At 37.6% G+C, this 18,524-nt stretch overlaps 3 protein-coding genes across 5 annotated transcripts in view; 1 reads left to right on the top strand and 2 right to left on the bottom strand.

The window, feature by feature from the left end:
• PMS2 (PMS1 homolog 2, mismatch repair system component) overlaps positions 1 to 9,207 on the bottom strand; it is a 34,493-nt gene extending 25,286 nt beyond the window's left edge. Inside the window, exons 1-5 of the mRNA XM_020965284.2 lie at positions 9,067 to 9,207; positions 5,066 to 5,205; positions 4,346 to 4,432; positions 3,853 to 3,955; positions 1,638 to 1,821 (exon numbers count right to left, since the gene is read on the bottom strand). Of these exons, the coding sequence (XP_020820943.1) occupies positions 1,638 to 1,821; positions 3,853 to 3,955; positions 4,346 to 4,432; positions 5,066 to 5,205; positions 9,067 to 9,080 (528 nt within the window). The 5' untranslated portion in view covers positions 9,081 to 9,207. The remainder of the gene's footprint in view (positions 1 to 1,637; positions 1,822 to 3,852; positions 3,956 to 4,345; positions 4,433 to 5,065; positions 5,206 to 9,066) is intronic.
• A 76-nt stretch (positions 9,208 to 9,283) lies between these two features.
• AIMP2 (aminoacyl tRNA synthetase complex interacting multifunctional protein 2) lies at positions 9,284 to 14,910 on the top strand. Of its 2 annotated transcripts, none has more exons than XM_020965293.2 (4): positions 9,284 to 9,438; positions 12,748 to 12,957; positions 13,551 to 13,782; positions 14,399 to 14,910. In XM_020965293.2, the coding sequence occupies exons 1-4, from the start codon at positions 9,430 to 9,432 to the stop codon at positions 14,782 to 14,784; spliced, it is 837 nt and encodes a 278-aa protein (XP_020820952.1). In that variant the 5' UTR covers positions 9,284 to 9,429; the 3' UTR covers positions 14,785 to 14,910. The 2 variants fall into 2 exon arrangements, with proteins under 2 accessions (XP_020820952.1, XP_078009028.1); XM_078152902.1 differs by having other exon boundaries at positions 9,345 to 9,567.
• A 65-nt stretch (positions 14,911 to 14,975) lies between these two features.
• EIF2AK1 (eukaryotic translation initiation factor 2 alpha kinase 1) overlaps positions 14,976 to 18,524 on the bottom strand; it is a 29,537-nt gene continuing 25,988 nt past the window's right edge. The window contains exons 14-15 of one of the 2 annotated variants that reach the window (XM_020965286.2): positions 17,665 to 17,898; positions 14,976 to 15,313 (exon numbers count right to left, since the gene is read on the bottom strand). In XM_020965286.2, coding sequence (XP_020820945.1) covers positions 15,179 to 15,313; positions 17,665 to 17,898 — 369 coding nt within the window. In that variant the 3' untranslated portion in view covers positions 14,976 to 15,178. The remainder of the gene's footprint in view (positions 15,314 to 17,664; positions 17,899 to 18,524) is intronic. The other variant, XM_020965288.2, reaches the window with a different exon arrangement.

The raw sequence follows: 18,524 nt of genomic DNA, 5'->3' as shown, positions 1-18,524 counted from the left end.
AGTACTTTAACAAAAACAATTCTTCCTGCTGTTAGGAAACCTTCAGCATGGAAAATAACCTAATTTAAGACACAGCACTCAATTACAGCATAAAATGGAGCCCAAAATCTTTGGCTTCCATATTCCTCTAGTTGGTATTAACACTTGTTTACTTTCTTAATGAGACATTCCCAAATAAATACACGATTCTTTTGTTCAGAATAAGTACAATATGTAAAACTTAGGTACAAGTTAGCCTCCTGCAAAATACTTTATATGTTAAAAAAGTTTTTAGCTATTTGTTTAACGCATGATCATGCACTTAATTTTCATTCAAATATATGAAGGCTTTACTGAGTTATTTTTCAAAGTTTCAAAAAAATGGAGAATGTTCTTAAAATAAATGTAAAGCTATCAAAGACAAACTTTCAGAATTACAAAAACTCAAAGTGAAATAATGTAATTTCTGATTCATTATACACATGCATGATATTCAACAACTATTTGAAGATTATTTCTAAGAAAAAACATAAGACTGTCTTAATACAGTGATGTCTGACTAAAGGGAAAAAATAAACTAAATAATTTTCAAAAGAAGAGAACAGAATCAATAAAATAAGAAAATATCAGTGATATATTTTTACTACACCTGAATAAATGAATGAATAAATTAAAAAGTATTTATTAATTACTTACTTATTAAGTGATGGAGATACAAATAACTTTTTAAAAAAGTAAAACAGTCCCTGGCCCTGGAGGAGTTTACATTCTAAAATGGGAAGTTAACATATAAGGGAGTGGTAACCAGGGAAGGGACTTCTGGTGTGGCAATTCACAGAGATAATGAGTTGATTGGTATAGCACTCAAATGAAATGCCCTTTCCAGAATTAACGGTACTATTGATAATATTTCTGTTACCAAAGCAAGATACAGGAAGTGGAGGTATGGGTAAAGAAGCATGGTAGGAGACAGATGGCAAGATGGCCTAGGTGTATGGCTGGATGGGATGCGACAGTCAACCACAGTCCGACAGTCAACCATAGTCCGGGGTTAGTTAGTAGATATAGTGGGCTTTGTGGGCTAGTTTGCACTCACTCATTCACCAATCAAGATAGCTAGGACGTAGAGCAGGAGCTAAGATGAGTGGATTAACTTCCCTAATAACTGAGAAAATGGATTCTAGAGGTCCAGATCAATGTAGAAGATGCTGGTTGAGGTGGGTAGAGGGGAAAATGGTCTGGATATATATACACCATTGTCTGGTCAGGCAGAACATGAAGACAAGGCAGAAAGCACTCTCTCTACCAAAATCCTACTAAGATGCCTCATTAGGATTAGAATTATTCAAAAGCTAAACCAGAGGAAGATAAGTATTGGTGCATTCTATTGAGCCGGATAGGATCTGAGTGTGGGCCCAGTAATGGACTGTCTACTGAGTCTGTGGTTTGGAAAGGCTTATTTCCATAAAGGTGGCCATTGTGTGATAATTTTATTTTGATCACAGCAACTCAAGTTGTCTACTAATGTTTGGAAGGGCAAACATATTTATATGAATGAAATTACAGATCTTTTGAAGTACTGAAAAAGTAACTTATTATATTTACATGCTTAATGATAAAAAAAACTTTTAAAAATCAGAGTGTCTAATTCACTATACCTTTTTAATATTTCGTTGAAATTCTTTATGTCTCACAGGCAGGGTAGAAAACAATTGCTGTATGCTGACAGTTGTCCCTTGTGGTCGGGGGTAAGGGACCTTTTGAACAATTTTCCCATTGTGATCAAAGATCAATCGAGTTCCAATTGTGGCTGATTTGTGACAAGTTGAAATCATAACATCACTATAAAAGAGAAGACATGACCAAAAGCAGTTCTTCCCAGAATATACAATGTTTACCATTTGAGACAATAGGTTATCACACAGTTACTTTCATACCTGGCTCCCCCTACTCCCCCATCCCCTTTCTGTTAACTACTATTTACAAAATCTCTTAACAAAAGATGATGACGGGGGCAGGTAGGTGGTGCAGTGGATAGAGCACTGGCCCTGAAGTCAGGAGGACCTGAGTTCAAATCCGACCTCAGACTAAACACTTGATACTTAACTAGCTGTGTGACCTTGGGCAAGTCACTTAACCCCAATTGCCTAACAAACAAAAAAAACCCCAAAACAAAAATTATTATACTTTATTCACATTTCCCACATGACATATATGTTTTGTTCAAAAGTCTAATTAAGCATGATGGTTATTTTTCTAAAATGTATAACCAAAGAACACACTTGATAAAAGAACCAGAACAACAACAAAAAACACACAGAAGAGCATGAAGCACACTGACCTTAATTAAAATAAACTATAGCTAAATTTTGCTATTAGTTTCTCACCTAGAACATAGGGATAAGAAGGAATATTTCTTAAAACCATTAGACCTTCCTCAAGTTCCATCTCATGTCCCTGCTATAATCATTACTTTTTGAGAAGCAATTTCTTCACCTTCACAAGACATTTAATATTTCATGGCAGTGATGAAATCTGCATGAATTACTGGGGTTCTCACAATCCATTCTGGGAAACTGGCAAAAGTGCAGAAATATTGTCTACCCTTTTCTGGTCATTTCCTCCTAAGATTTAGAGAAATCTTACCCAGAGGGTACTATGGGCGTAACTAAATCTTAGGACATTCACCACTCCATCGTTATTCATTGACAAAGGCACTGCAACCTTACTCTTCCTTCATGGATCTTTTTTTTTTTTGGCTAGGCAATGGGGTTAAGTGACTTGCCCAGGGTCACACAGCTAGTAAGTGTTATGTGTCTGAGACCGGATTTGAACTCAGGTCCTCCTGAATCCAGGGCCGGTGCTCTATCCACTGTGCCACCTAGCTGCCCCCATGGACTTTTTATTCTGTTTGGTTTGCTACATTCTCAATCAATCAACAACATTCAGTAGGCATTTCTATTATGTAAAGCACAATTCTAGGAACAGAGATACAAAAACAATGTAAGAGACAAGAGTCCCTTTTCTTAAGGAATTTACATTCTCTCAGAACAGCAGGTACACATATAAAAAAAAGACATACAGAATAAATGAAGTAATTTGGGGGGGAGGAGGGATAAAGAAAGGCCTATCATAGGATGCAGCACATGAGAGACTTTGAAGAAAGCTAGGAAGTCTAGAAGGTAGAGGTTAGGAATGCAGGAATGCAGGGCAACTTGTGCAAAGGCAAGGAGGGAGTCAGAAGGTAACATGGTATGTGTGAGGAACAGCAAATAGGTCAGATGACTAGTACAGACAGTATGTGAAGGGGAATAATGTAATAAACCTGGAAAGGTAGGATAAAACTAGACTTTGAAGGATTTTAAATGCCAAATAGAGCAATCTATATATTTTATTCTAGAGGAAATAGGAAGCCATTGGAGCTTTTTGAACAGAGGAGTGTGAAATGGTCAAACCTGTGCTTTAGGAATATCAATATGACTGCTTTATGGAGTATAGATTGAAGAAGAGAGACCCAAGGCAGGGAGACTAATTAGGAGGCTATCACCGTATCCCAGACCTCACTACAGCTTATGTATTAGAAATACATAAGTTAAATAGAATTAAGAATTGAAAAGCTGATAGAGGCCCTACCCCAGTGGTAGCTATCATGTCAAAGAAATAAAATATTTAAACACCTCTTTGCTAATGTGATAACAACAAACTATAAATTAACCATTTACTTTGTCAGTTTGAAAGCAACTATTCCAAAGACATTCCAGGTCTCATTTGCCTTGCTGAAACATTAATGATTGAAATCACTCTTTTCAAATTCAGGGTTTTGTTTCTTTTTAAATGTAGAATCATCTGCAAAAGTTAAAAATGTACTATTACCTCAATGCACACAACGAGCTCAGAGCTTCTCCTCGAAAGCCAAATGTTCCAACGTGTGTTAGATCAGAGAAATCTTGAATCTTGGAAGTGTGATGTTTCAGAGCTAGAAAAGAAGTTAAACATCTTCTCTTACCACCTAAGTGACTTGAGGCAAGTCATGCCACCTCTCTGGGCTTTAGTTTCTTCATCTATAAAATGAGGGGTTGGACTTGATCACATCCAGTTGTAGATCTATAATGTTAAATACTCATTCTCTTCTCCAGGCTAAACATTCCTACTTCTTTTGTCCATTCTATATATGGTATGTTCTTGAATCATTTCAACATTTCTAAAAGGACGGAACTTGGAATATATTCAACAAGTAATAAAAAGTATTAACAGATTGGCTCATGAATAGTTTTTTAAACCCAGATATGTGTTCACTAAAGGAATGGAATATAAATGTTGGTTTATTTTGTCTCATTGCTTTAAAAGTCAAGAAAATTCAACTTACTCAAGCCTTCAAAGTTTTCTTTTTCTACTCCAAGACCATTATCTGAAACTTCAATAAGATCAGCTCCATATTCCTTAAGCTTTAAATCTAGGAAGATAAAAAACATTTAACTTCCACACAATAAATATGTTTAAAAGCTTATACACTAATTTTCTTAATGTTTTCCTAAATTAGCATTATTATTTATATATTTATATAATCTAAATTAGCACTTTTAACTACAACGCAGTTTCTACTTAAAACATTTATTTTTTTTTAGTGAGGCACTTGGGGTTAAGTGACTTGCCCAAGGTCACACAGCTAGTACAGGTCAAGTGTTTAGTCTGAGGCCGGATTTGAACTCAGGTCCTCCTGACTTCAGGGCCGGTGCTCTTATCCACTGCACCACCTAGCTGCCCCTATTTAAAACATTTTTTTAAATTCTCCCCTCTGAAGTCCTTTATGTGTCTATTTATTAGCCCATACTTTTGATCTAAGTTGGTATCTGGTTCTATTTTATTGGAATGAATAATGTTAGCACTTAGCAAACTGTTATGGACATAGTAAGGACTCAAAAAAACATATCTGCTCAAGTACCTAAAACTAAATTTGAGTTAAAATGTTCTTAATATGTGCATAACACTGTCTCATTTTTGAGACCAGTAAATAGATACCATTTGCCTATAATAAAAACATGATGAAACTAATTCATTTCCTAATTTAAAGCTCTTGTAAACTCACCAATATTAGTGGCTCCAGCGTCCACACTATTTTCTAACAGCTCCTTGACAGCAGTGCTCAGACTCAGCACCACTTGTCCTGAGCAGATCTGATGAACTGACTTATGATCTATAGGTTTGATAGCATTAGCAGTTTCTACACTGAAAAACAAAACAAAAACACAGTTAATTACTGAAAATGAAAATCTGCATTCATATATTTTCATTCTGAGTTTTAATTATGGCAACTGATCAAAGTACTTGTGTCAATAGTAGTAACCAGTTACTAGTTAGATTATAGATTTGGTTATGTTCCAAAATTACGGAATCTCAAAATTGGGAAGGGCATCCAAGGACATCTAGTACTACTTGTACATAAACAAATCGTCATTCAGTCTTCGCTTGAAGACCCTAGTGAAGGAACCTTTTATCCCAAAGCAGCCCATTTTGTTTTTAGATAGCTCTAATTGTCAGGCAGGTTTTCCTTACATTGAGCCAAGCAACTTCTACCCACTACTTTTAGTTTGGTGATCTGAGAACAAAACAATCCAAATTCCCCTTCTACAACAGCCCTTCAAATATCTGACCCTAAGTGTGATATGGTATAAAAAACACTGAATTAGCATCAGAAAATGAGTTAAAACCCCATCTCTGCTCCTTACTACCTGTATGATTCTGCGCAAACCATTCAACCACTCTGGATCTCAATTTCCTCATCTATAAAATAAGAGGTTGGACTAGATGATCACTAAGGTTCCTTCTAGCTTTAAATCTATGATTTTAAATATTCTTCTCTCCAAGCTAAAATTCCCAGTTCCTTTATCTGATCCTCATATGGCAGTTCTTTGACCATTTTATTGTCCTGGAAGCTCTTTAGTTCATTAATGTCCTTCTTAAAATGTGGTCCCCAGAATAGAACCCAATACTTCGACCAGGCATAATTCTGGATACCGTGCCTCTCTAAATGCAGCATTAACATTTTGGGCTGCCATACTATACTGCTGATTCATGTTCACTTACAGTCCACTAAAATGACAAATCCTTTAAAGGTAATCTTCCATATCATACTTGTAAAACTAAAACTTCAATCCATGCATAAAGTTTTACATTTACTAAATGTATTTTTGACTTTGTCCCATGTTCCAATCTACTGAGATCTTTTGGAATCCTGACTCTATGGAACAATGAATTAGCTATATACCTTTGTATCTTCTGCAAATTTAATAAACATGCCAACTATGCCTTAGTCCAAGTCACACTCAAACATAAATAACATAGAACCAAGGACAGACCCCTGAGGCATCCCACTAGAGATTTTCTGCTTCACTAATAAGTATTTTTGGGGTCTGTTCATTCAATTAGTTCAGAATCCATTATACTGTGTACAATACTGGCAGGAAGACATTCGCCCTTTCTTAAATACATATATAAAAGAATAGGAACAAATTAAGACTCTACTAATTTACTGTGCTATACAAATGAAACTCTTCTTCAGTGTTTACAAAGTATCATTATAAAGATAAATTATCTTTGACCTTGTAGTTTAAGAAGCTACATTATAATAGGAATGAGATTCCTTGGTCAACAGAGGTCTCTAGTAGTATTATTTTAGGATATAAACATTTTGTCTTTTCCTTTGCTTCCTTTGTTTCCACACCATACTGTTGGCTAATACTGTTTCCATTCTACTAAAACCTCCAGATATTTGCCACACCTCTCTGGTATTTGTAAGGCTGACTTTTTGAACAAAGTATAAGACTTTACTTAAATGAAACTTTACATAACTCAAGTCTTTCCTGATCCCCTCAGCTAAAAGTTCCTCCTCTAGAGATTACCTTCTTATATGTAGACATATTTATCCCTTTGATGTCAAAAGTGGTTTCATTTTTGTCTTTATATCCCAAGGCCTAGGACAATGTTTAAAACACAGTAAGCACCTAAAATCCTGTTGATTTGATAGGTGTGCTACCCTGACTTTCTAGAGTGTGCAGAAGATGTTTTATCTTAGTAAAGGAAAAAATAAAGGTCAAATATTGGCAAGGGTCAAATAAAGGCAAGACTGCTCATTGCTTCTTTAAAGGCTGTTTCTTGAGCATTTAGAAACATCCTTCAAATTTTTGGTGAACAAAGATTAGCATATTTTGATAGCTAAACCAAAGAAATAAAGTGGGCCCTCGGTTTCCTCATCTGTAAAAGGAAGGGGTTAGATTAGATAACCTCTTATATCCTTGCAGGTCTAATATTCTAGGATTCTTTTAACTTTAATAAAATCAGGTAGGAGGGTCTAAAATAAAAGCTCTGCCTTGGCTTTTTTATTGGGCTTTTTTTTATTAGGCTTATCTTTCCTAGAAAGAACTCTGTTTGGTGGAGAAAAGGGAAACAGAGCATCTGCTACAAGGTAGATGCTTAGATAGCAGAAGTCGAGTGACTTCAAGGAGCCAGAGAGAGGGATAATAGTACCAGGTATGTTCAAAGCCTCTGGGAAAATGTGCAAATCTAAATTAATAATCTAAATGAATAATCCTTTCACAAGATTCCCTTAAACATAAGCCTCTCTTCCTAGACTATTTGGCAAGCTTAAGACAAACAAAGAAAGGACTTCTTCCTCTCATCCAGCCTCCATAGAAAATCAAGGCCAGTTTGACTGGTATGAAAGAAAGAAATGTATAATTAAGCTGGAAGACAGGCTGGAGCCCGGTTTTTGGAGGGTTTTAAATGCCAGGTCGAAGAATCTTTATTTAATCTTGGAGACAGCAAGAAGCAACTAAAACTCCTTAAGAAGGAGACTGACAAGGTCAGACCAGTATTTTAAGAATATCAATCTGTCACCTGGTCAGCTGTGTAAATGATTAGCAGGAAAACGGTAAAAAACTGAATACAGGAAGACTAAATTGAGAGCTACTGCAATACTACAGGCAAGAAGTGAGGAAGGTATGAATTAGGGTGACTGTATGGGGAAGAATGTGAGAGTTGTTGCAGATATAGGAAAAAAAAAAGATTTGACAACTGATAAAGGGGGAGGATCGAGGAAAGGGTGGTGGTGAAAGCGTTATGGTTTACTCCTAAGTTGAGAACTTGGATCACTGAAAGAATAAGGTAGCCTTGAAAGAAATACGGAAATTAGGAGAGGAGGGTTCAGGTTGGGTTGGTTGGGAGAAGTCATGAGTTGGTTTAGGACATACTGAGTTCGCAGTGCCTAAGGGACAAGGAGGTGACATCTAACTGGCAGCTGGAGAGGTGAGACCAAAGCTCAGAAGTCAGCTGAAGGCTAAATATGTAGACGTGGACTACCACATCACGATGGATGATGATTCTGCAAAAGAGAACTAGAAGGATCAGTTAGATGGGTAGGAACAGAACAAGAGGGCAACGTCATGAAAACCAAGAGAGGACGAAACATCCAGAGGGAAGGGGACAGTCAACCCTGTCTCAAATGTTTCAGTGAAGTCAAGACGGTTGGCCACAGAGAAAAGGATGTTGACAATTAAGAGATCACCAGTCATGCCTCACATGGGGGGCGCGGGGTGGGGTGGGGAGGAGGAAGAGGGGAGGGGAAGGGAAGGAAGTCCAGGGGTTAAGAAGCAAGTGGGGCGTGAATGCAACAAGCATGGACAGCTTTTTCTAGGCCTGTTCACAGGTCATCTAATCCGAACCTTTTCACTTTACAGAGGTCCAGAGAAGTCACACGACCTACACTACCTGGCCACACAAACTGCCACTTACTGGCAGACAGCACTTTCCATTGCAGCCCCGCCGCCTCCCACTTCAAAGCCCACCGCCTTGGGATGAGGAATGCCCCCTCTCCGGGCGCGCTCCACCCCACAGGGAAATCGCTCCGCCCAATGAAAACAATCGGCCAATCCCAGGAAGAAGGGGCCCAGAGCCTGCAGAACAAAGGTCCAACCCGGCTTCCGTAGGTAGGGACTACCTCTTCACGCACCTACCCCTCCCCCCCTTGACTCTAGGCCAGAAAGAGCAAGGCCAAGAGAGGAAAAAGGGAACGTAAGGAAGCAGATAACTTACTTCGGCCCCTCCATGAAGCCTCAGGTCAGCCCCCCAGGGGCCAGTCTAAAGAATTTCCCGCTTCGGCGGTGTAGGTTGCCAGCCTCGCCACCCGCCCGCTCATTGGTGACTCTCAAAAACCTTTCGCCCTCCCTTTCCCAAAGGACCGCAAACGCCTTCTTCCTCTGATTGGCTGGGGAAAAGATTCGTCACGTGTCAGTCTGGGATCTTTGCCCAATCAGACAGCTTAAACCAGCAGGGTTTTCCGGTCCTCCAGCGTTTGCAACGGAAGGATTCACAGTAATTACCATTTGTTCCTCTGACTCTAAGCGCTCTGCCGTGTACGTTGCTCTCTCCCCACCTCGCGTCCCTTTCGTGGTACCCATGTATCAGGTAAAGCCGTATCACGGGGTGAGTGGATCGCTGTGTGTAGAGCTTCCCACATGCATGTACCGAGTCCCCAACATACACGCCAAGAACCGAAGCTCGGCCTTCACCGAGGGCCCGGCGGGGCACGTGCAGGTAGGATCCTGGCCGAGGGTGCGCGGGTTTGGAGGCATGGCGAGGGCTTAGTCCGTTGGATGGAGCACGGCCGGGCCACGTCTGTCCCCATCACTTTACCGAGGCGGACGGGCGGGCGGAGTGAACAGTCTGGGGATCGAACCGCCTGTTGCTTTCGCTTAGTTTCTGGGACTGGGCTTTGTAACTACGTGGACGTCCCGGATCCTGACCTCGCCCCCTCTCTAGGCAGAGGCCCTGGCCCTGCCCGGGACTGTGGGAGCAATCGTTGAATCGTCGTGGTGGGCTCGGAAGGACCCTCTGGAAGTCATCCGGTCCAAGTCCCCTCAGTGACACGACTGGTTGTCACAGAAGAGTCCAACCCGGGCCTGTGACTCCAAAACTTTCCTTTGCCTCCTTTCTCGGGGCTGCCCCAACGCCTCCTCCCCTTGCCCCACGCCAGTTCGGTTTTAAAGTTTCTCCCTTGCTATACAAATGAGCTGTCTTACCCCAGGTGGGGACGATTCCTTAAGTTAGTGGCCAGAATAGAGTGGAGAGGGATTTGAAGCAGGGAGACCAATTAGAAGGCTATTGCAATAGTCCAGGCCCGAGGTGATTGATGAGGGCCCGAAGTAATCACAGGTGGCTGTGAGAATGGAAAGGAGGGATATACAGGAGAGATGGATGCACTGTCGGGAAAAAATGAAAAGATTTGGCAATTGGCTGACTATGTGGGAATGAGGGAGAGGAAAGAGCTGAGGATAATGCTGTGTTTGTAAACTTGGGTTACTACAAAGATGGTGAAAAGGGAAAGTTGGGAACAGAAGGGGAACTCAAGATAATGAGTTCTGTTTGGGACCTGAAAGTGTGAGATGCCTGTAGTTTGAAATGTCTAAAAGAGTTAGTGAAAAAAGACTGGAACTCAGGAAAGAGAATAGGGTTGACTACAAGTTCTGGAAATCATCAGCTTGGAGAAGACAGTTGAACTCATGGGAACTGATGTCCTCTTCGGGTGAGAGACAATAGAGAGAAAATGGAAAAGGACCAGGACAGGACCTTGGGGTGGGAATCTCAAAAGTTCTTGGGCATGATATGGATGAAGATCCAGCAAAGAGATTGAGAAAGAGTAGAGGGAAGGAGAACCATCACATCAATCAACAAGTATTTATTAAGCAATAGGGCTACTACTATGTGTTAAGCATTGTCCCTTAATAAAAGGATTTGTTCTGTAAAACTGTAAAAAGGCTGCACCCAAGGACCTAGAAGACCACATGTGGCCTTGACACGTGCAAGTTCCCTACCCCTGCACTAGGCACTGGGGACAAAAAATGAAACGATCTTATATTCTAATAGAGAAGTACATATAAAACTAGAATAATTGTAAATATACCTCTGTGTGTGTGTGTGTGTGTGTGTGTGTGTGTGTGTATGTTACATGCATAGCATGTCAACTACAAAGTAGTTTGGGAAGACATTAGCAGTTGGGGCATCAGGAAAGGCTTCGTGAAGAAGAATGAATGAATGTATGCATACATGTTTATGAATAAATGAATATAAGTCCTTAATATATGGTAAACATTTGGGGTACAGACAGAAAAGTAAAATAGTAAAAAAAAAAAACTCCTGCTCTCAAGGAGTTCACATTATAATAGTGACAATGTATGTGAAAGTTAAACGGGAAGCTCTTGTGATCCTTAAAGTGCCAAGCAATGCAGATTTGGTAATGCCTCTTCTTTAATGTAATTTCCACTGAAAAATATTAGTTTCTGGTGTTGAACCATTTGACAGTGAAGGAATTGGACTAGATGACCTTTCAGGGCCTTTCCAGCTCTAAATCTATGATCATGAACAAGAATACCTTCTACAATAGTGGTAACATATGGTCATCTCTTTACTTGGATTCCTTCAGTGAAAGGGAACCTCAGAACTCAGTTCTGTTTTTGGATAGCTCTACTTGTTAGGCAATTTCCATTGCTTCTTGTCTTACCCACTGGGACTAAATTGAACAAATCTGATCCCTCTTCCCCATGACAGCTTTCAGGTACTTAATGACTCAAACCTTGGTCCAGTGTTTTTCCTGCTATACCTCCAAAGAATGTCAGGAAAAAAAAATAGAAGTGGCAAGAAACAAATACTGCCTCATTAATAGTATTTGTAACTTTTAGTATTGTGGTCAGATCATACTGTCATTTCTCATATCACAAATCATGCACTCTTATTTCTGGGTTACTGCCTACTCAGTTACTTGACATGTTACTGTATTTCACCCTAACTGAAGTTATTCATTTTGCATCCTGCATGGTTGGTCACAAGAGAAATTACTATGATTAGGTTCTATGGATAGGACATTATTGTTAGAAAAAACATAAAGCCTGTACTCAGTGGAGTGATGAAAAACTATACTTTCTGCCTTCCATCAAACAAGTGGCTCAGCAGAGAAGCCCTCTGAAACACAAACACTCAACCACTTGCTCCTCTCAAGGGAAAGCTGAAGAGACATCTGCTTAGGTTTGGGTCTTTGCATTCAACTGTAAGATGCTTTAGCAGCATTGTGATTTTGAGTGCAGAATAGAGAACTGGGATAATTTTCCAAGTCAGGTCCTTTTACAGTCTGCTTTCATTTTTTAAATTTGAATTTCATTCTTAGGACAGCAGCCATTAATATTCAAATATAAACGAAGAGACATTCCAAAACTAAACATTTTGGGGTTTTTGTAAATTTTCCTTTTATTGCCAACAGCTTAATTATTAGACACTTAAGTGATTTTCTGCACTTTCTACAGTCAAGAGTATTTCTGTAGTTAGTTTGGTTTCTGTGAACGTACAGGAGGACAGTTTGCATCCATTTTACGTATCTGTTCCAATTACTATATACTAAGCTACATGAAATAGTTTTAAAAAACAAACCAACAAACATAATTACCAGTATGTTATACAAAGAGTGCTTGCTTTACCTTGAGACGTTGCAGATGACAGCAGCATGAGCTATTAAAAATATAAGCTTGCTCTCCTTTAAGCCTCCTTTTCTACTCAGGTAATGTATTAAAATAAGGAGAGAAAATAGGACCAAAGTATCTAAAATAGTAATGGAGAAGGTAACATTTCTTCATTGGCTGACTTTGGTATTAACGAAAGACTGCCTTGAGATGAAAGAAAATGAATTACAAAAGAAAATTATAACATTGTTAATTTTGGTTGGTTTAGGAAGAGGCTGACCCATCTCTTCAGGCTCTTGAGTCCCGCCAAGAAGACATCTTAAAACGCTTGTATGAACTGAAAGCTGCTGTTGATGGGCTCTCCAAGATGATACAAACACCAGATGCAGACTTTGATGTGACAAACATGATCCAAACTAACGAATGCACTACTTTAAAAACTGCTAATGCAGTAGACTTAGATTCAATGCTTGGGAAGGTAAGTTCATATTGAAAGTTTTAACATACTAGCATCCAAAAAAAAAAAACCAAATCCCCAAACAAAACACCTAGTTTTTCACTGAGAAAGAATTCTAGAAATGGTACTAAAACTATCAAAAATGGTTAAAAAAAAAAGTTTTAATAGTTAAGGAAATAAGTTTTAGTTAAGTTCATTATCCAGAAATATCAGGTAATTTAATAAAGAGTAATCCCTATTTAAGATTAAATCAAGTTCCAGAAACCTGTGAACTGACCTCCTATGATAAGAGAATAGTGGGATTAAAACATTTAAACTTCAATGCCCCAGGCAATTCACTAATATATAGTTGAAGAATATTTACTGATCTGAATTGAAATGAGTTTCCTCACTTGGAATTCCTTACACCAAGGAAATAGTCAAAACATTTACAATTTAAAACTAGATTTCTTATGACATGAATACATTTAATAGGTAGTAGAGAAAGTCTTTTAGATTGTAAATAAGAGAATTGCTTTCAATTGGCATTATAATTTAGAATAACATTTCTAGATCAGGATTTTATAGCACTAATTAGTGTTTTTCCTGTTTTGGGTTTTTTTTTTTAAATGCAGGATTATGGAGCATTGAAAGATATTGTAATCAATGCAAACCCAACTCTGCCTCCACTTTCCCTGTTGGTGCTACACAGCTTTCTTTGTGAACACTACAAGATATTATCAACTGTTCATGTGCATTCATCTGTAAAGAATGTTCCTGAAAATCTTTTGAAGTGTTTTGGAGAACAGTCTAAGAAACAGTCCCGTCATGAGTATCAGTTGGGCTTTACTTTAATTTGGAAGGATGGTAGGTAGAGTATTATAGCTAAACTGATGGAATAAACAATGAAATTTACATCATTTTATGAGATAAGATTATGTTAAGGTTTATGTTTTCTGGAAGAGTGAAAATTAGTGATCACTTAAACTACCTGTTTAAAGGAAAATTCTGTTTGCATAAATTCGTAGGATATGTCAGTATTCTAAGTGTCAGATTGTTTTTTAAAGTGCCATATACTTAGATCTCTCAATAGTAAGCGTTTTCCTTGTTAGCCATAAGACAACTATCGGCTTGTTAACTGTTTTTTCACACTATCTCTTTGGTATGTGCTAAAACTCTTCTTTAGTTCTTATTTAGAACATTTTTGGCTTACTTCCTGTACTTTCCTTAGTTAAGAAATGCACAGTTCATCTTTATTTATGACCTTTGTGGGAATCTGTTGGTTAAAAAGTAACTGATCACTTAATATGCTTTTCAGAAATTTTTTTCAGTTTTACGCAAACATAACATTGCTGTTAGACATTTTATAAATTTAATTTTAATAGTGGTAATAGTATTCTTCAGATGTTAAGCTAATATCTTTACTTAAAAAGAAAGCTACTTTTAATTTACTAATACTGAAGTGTTTTCTTTTTCTTTTCAGTGCCAAAGCCCCAGATGAAGTTCAGTATTCAAACAATGTGTCCTATCGAAGGTGAAGGGACCATTGCTCGATTTTTGTTCTCACTGCTTGGCCAGACACATGATGCTGTTAGTCTAACACTTATAGATCATTGGGTGGATATGGCTTTTTTTCAGTTGAAAGAAGGAAGCAGTAAAGAAAAAGCAGCTGTCTTGCGCTGTATTAGCTCTGCTCTTGGCAGAGGTCCCTGGCTGGTGGGAAATGAACTCACTGTAGCAGACATTGTAGCTTGGGGTGTACTCCAGCAACTGGGTGGCCCTAATTCTGTTCCAAGTGATATTCAAAAATGGATGAAATCGTGTGAAAATTTGGCCTCTTTTAATAGTGCCCTGAAACTCCTGAAGTAAATTCTTAGAATACATTTTAAAAGTGGCATGACTGAAAACCTGTACTGCCTCATGCCTGTTGGTAAATGCACTTATATTAAAATGTCTTACAGCCAGATGTCAAACACCAATAAAATTATCATAGTACTTGTGGCTCTTCTGTTACATGAATTTTCTAACAGCTAGTTATTGTAAGCAACAGAAACCTTAAGTGAAAATATTACAGGTGTTAAGCCTTGATTTTAATGTTACTCTGTACATACAGATTAAAAAAATTAAAACCTGTACAAAAAAGAATGGCCCTAACCATACAGAAATTTGTAAAATATATTTGTATTCCAGTAGATCCAACAAAATTAACAGCAAACACTTATTAAAAAATTATTGTGCCCATTCTTATACACAACTATCCAGGTCAGACTGGAGAGCCCTCACTTTGTTTCATGTCTTCCTTTATACCTTTTTCCAGAGAAAGGAGTCTTATAGTTTCCTTGAGCTTTTCAATTTCTTTTTCTTGTTCAACTACTTTCTTCTGTAGGACATAATTCATCTGAAAAGAAAAAAAAATCAGTCTCCACACTGATAATTTACCTTTCCTATTTCATTCTGCCTTTTCTAGTAAACACCAAATAGGGTTAAAATGATAAAAGGCTGGGGACCCACATATGGAGTGGTTTTGTCCCCTCCATAGGAAGTAACAAAAATCCCTACAAGTCTTTTATCAGAAAAACACGAAGCTATATTTTTATTTGGACATAAAAAATTTCCTTGAGAACATAATCCTTACGCAGACTTTTCATGTTATCCAATTCACTTGCAAGTCACAACATCACCTGCCTGATACATAGGTCCTCCTTCAAGAATGAAGGACAAACAACACATGAACCAAGACAAACAATAAGCAATTCTCTACTGGTCATCTACAGTCTAGCTAATGTGGTATGTCATAGCTGAATTTAATAATCTTCATTTACCAGATAGGAAAATAAGTTTGTTGAATTAGACAGAATACAACATATTTTGCTTAATTAGCTATATACTTGCTTTAAAGCTTCAAGAATAGACTTTCCCCATTTAATGAGTAAAGTCCTAGGTTAGTGGAAAAAACATTCCAAATTTGGGGAAAAAAATCAAAAACCTTTAAAAATATATAGCTTTTAAAATGCCTAAAACGTGAATTATTTAATCGGTTAGTCATTGAATGCCACTGTATAGGGCTCTGTGACAGTATGTTATAAACTTTTCCTCCAAATAATTAAACATAAAACAATTTCTGAAAAGGGTATGGTTGCATACCATATGATAACCACACACAATCACTTTGTGGGGTAACACAAGAATGGCCTGGCCAAGTCTAGAATTTAAAAATATTGTTAGAAGGAAATTTAGCAATAATCTGGTTCATTTATAGATAATGAATCAGGTCCAGACAGGTTAAATAAGTTATCCAATATCATCACAGATGGTGGAAGAAGCAGGACTAGAAACAAGCCTCCTAAATGCCATTTAAAAAATCTATCTATTTTCAGATCATTCTCCCATTTTCCCCCACCTTACCCTCTACTTTCAGTTGAGAAAACAAGAAAAATAAAACTTGTTATAAGCATGTACAGTCAAGCCTACATTCACTGGCCATGCCCAATCAAAAATGAAAAGTCTCATCTGTACTTTGAATTCATCACCTCTAACCAGGAGGAGGTAGCATATTTTATCATGAGACCTCAGAAACTGTGGTTGGTCACTGCACTGATCACAGCACAAAGAAGTTCCTTGTCTTTACAAGTTTGCTTTTAGTGTATAAATTGTTATCCTGGCTCTGTTCATTTCACTGCATCACTCCATACAAATCACCTGTTTCTCTGACCATCCCCTTAAATAGTTTTTTTATAGTACAACACTATTCTACCACATACATAGAACTTGTTCAGCCATCCCACTTGATGGGTACTCTCAGTTTGCAATACCACAAAAAAGGCTACTATAAATATTTTTGTACATATGGGTCCTTTTCTTTCTTTGATCTTTTTGGGGTACAGATCTAATAGTGGTAACACCAGGTCAATGCGTATGCATCATTTGATAGCTTTTGGGGCATAGTTCCAATTTGCTCTGCAGACTGTTTGGACCAGTTCCCTACTTCACATTAATGTACCCTCCTGCATCTGTCATTTTCCTTTTTTTTCAATGATGCCAATCTGGTGGAACCTCAGAATTGTGTTAATTTCCCATTTAATTATTAGTGATTTAGAGCATTTTTTCATATGGTTATTGATAGCTTGGATTTCTTCCTCTGAAAACTACCTATTCATATCCTCTAATCTTTTTATCAGCTAGAGTCTTTCCAAAGTACAAACTACTTCACTTCAATGAAATAATTGTCTAATATAAGTCATCTAGATACATAATGGACATTCTTGCTTCCTATCTAGCCAAAAACTAGCTAACTTGCTCCTCTGGATTGTGATGTTAAATTGAGATGTTAAATCCAGCTGCTCTACCACACTTAATTTCTATTCCTTTTTGCAATTACTGCTGGGGGTTTTCATGTACTATAGCACTAAGAAAGCTTTTTCAGAAGATCTATAAAATACTAAGAAAATAGAAATGAAATACTTAGGCTGAGAGTAGAATTTGGAAAACATAATAAAATATGCCTGAGTAGCAAATATGCCTGAGAAGTCATTCTGTCTGAATTCTTCCAAAACAACTTGGAATATGCCCTTACCACAGAACAGACTCCACTAAGAGAATTTCCATATACCAATTTCCTTTTCAGAGACATATTTTCTTAATCTGAACTCTGTGTGTGAGAAGCACTTTGAATAGTAATCTATAATGACCAAATATTGTTTTTTTTAAGCATTCCCTTTTAAACCTAACAAGTTGAACATAATAACATACATTTCCAGGATTTTGAAAAAGTTCACTTTCCAGTAGCTGTTCAGCAGATGGTCGTTGTGATGAATTACTCCTCGTTAACTGCTTTATGTATTTGGCTTGTATTGGACATCTTTGGCTAAGTGATTCTGGGATCTGACCATTTCTTAAACCTGTTAAAACTTCTGCTCTTTCCATTTCTGTTCCAAATGGCTGAAAGAGCTCTAGAAGGATCACACCCAAACTATACATGTCTGACTAGAGAAACAAAAAGCACACAAATTTATTAGTGGAAATTTCAATTCAGAATAACATTTTAAAATTTCAGTTTAATTTTATATCCAGAAGAAAACATAAATAGGTTTGCCACTGTGATTAGAAAACTGGATTTACATTTACTAACAACAAAGGGAGTGAAGAGCAGAACCGGGAGACAGGAAAGAAGACAAATGGCAAGTCTTTACTAAGATTGGACAAGACCATTTATTAACTGTCTATACTACTTAATCCTTTCATCTTTCCCTTCTGCCCTGGCCTTACAAAAGAGGACACCCAAAATTAAATAAGAAAATCTTCCTATATTGGTCATTACAGGAAGAAATAAGTTCTAATAGTTCCAAAAAATTCATTTTGTCCAGCAAATATGTTGTCCACCACCAATAAGACATTTCTTCCCGCCCAATGAAAATTTAGGTTTGACACATCAGGCTGGAAAAAGACAAAACTTCTGAAGTGTACTACAAGCTATAGCAGAAAATTGTAAAATTACTTTCAGGTTTCTCTCTGCCTCCACTCAGAAATAAAGCATTTTTGGTAGAATTAACAGATAATCTACCTTCCTATATAATAAATCTTACCTATACCAATTTCAAAAGAAGTTTTTA

The sequence above is a fragment of the Phascolarctos cinereus genome, unplaced genomic scaffold, assembly GCF_003287225.1.
Source record: "Phascolarctos cinereus isolate Bilbo 61053 unplaced genomic scaffold, phaCin_HiC Scaffold_4;HRSCAF=312, whole genome shotgun sequence".
Lineage (NCBI taxonomy): Eukaryota > Metazoa > Chordata > Mammalia > Diprotodontia > Phascolarctidae > Phascolarctos > Phascolarctos cinereus.
Note: the sequence above shows the minus strand (reverse complement) of the source record. Positions and strands in the feature narration are given on the sequence as shown.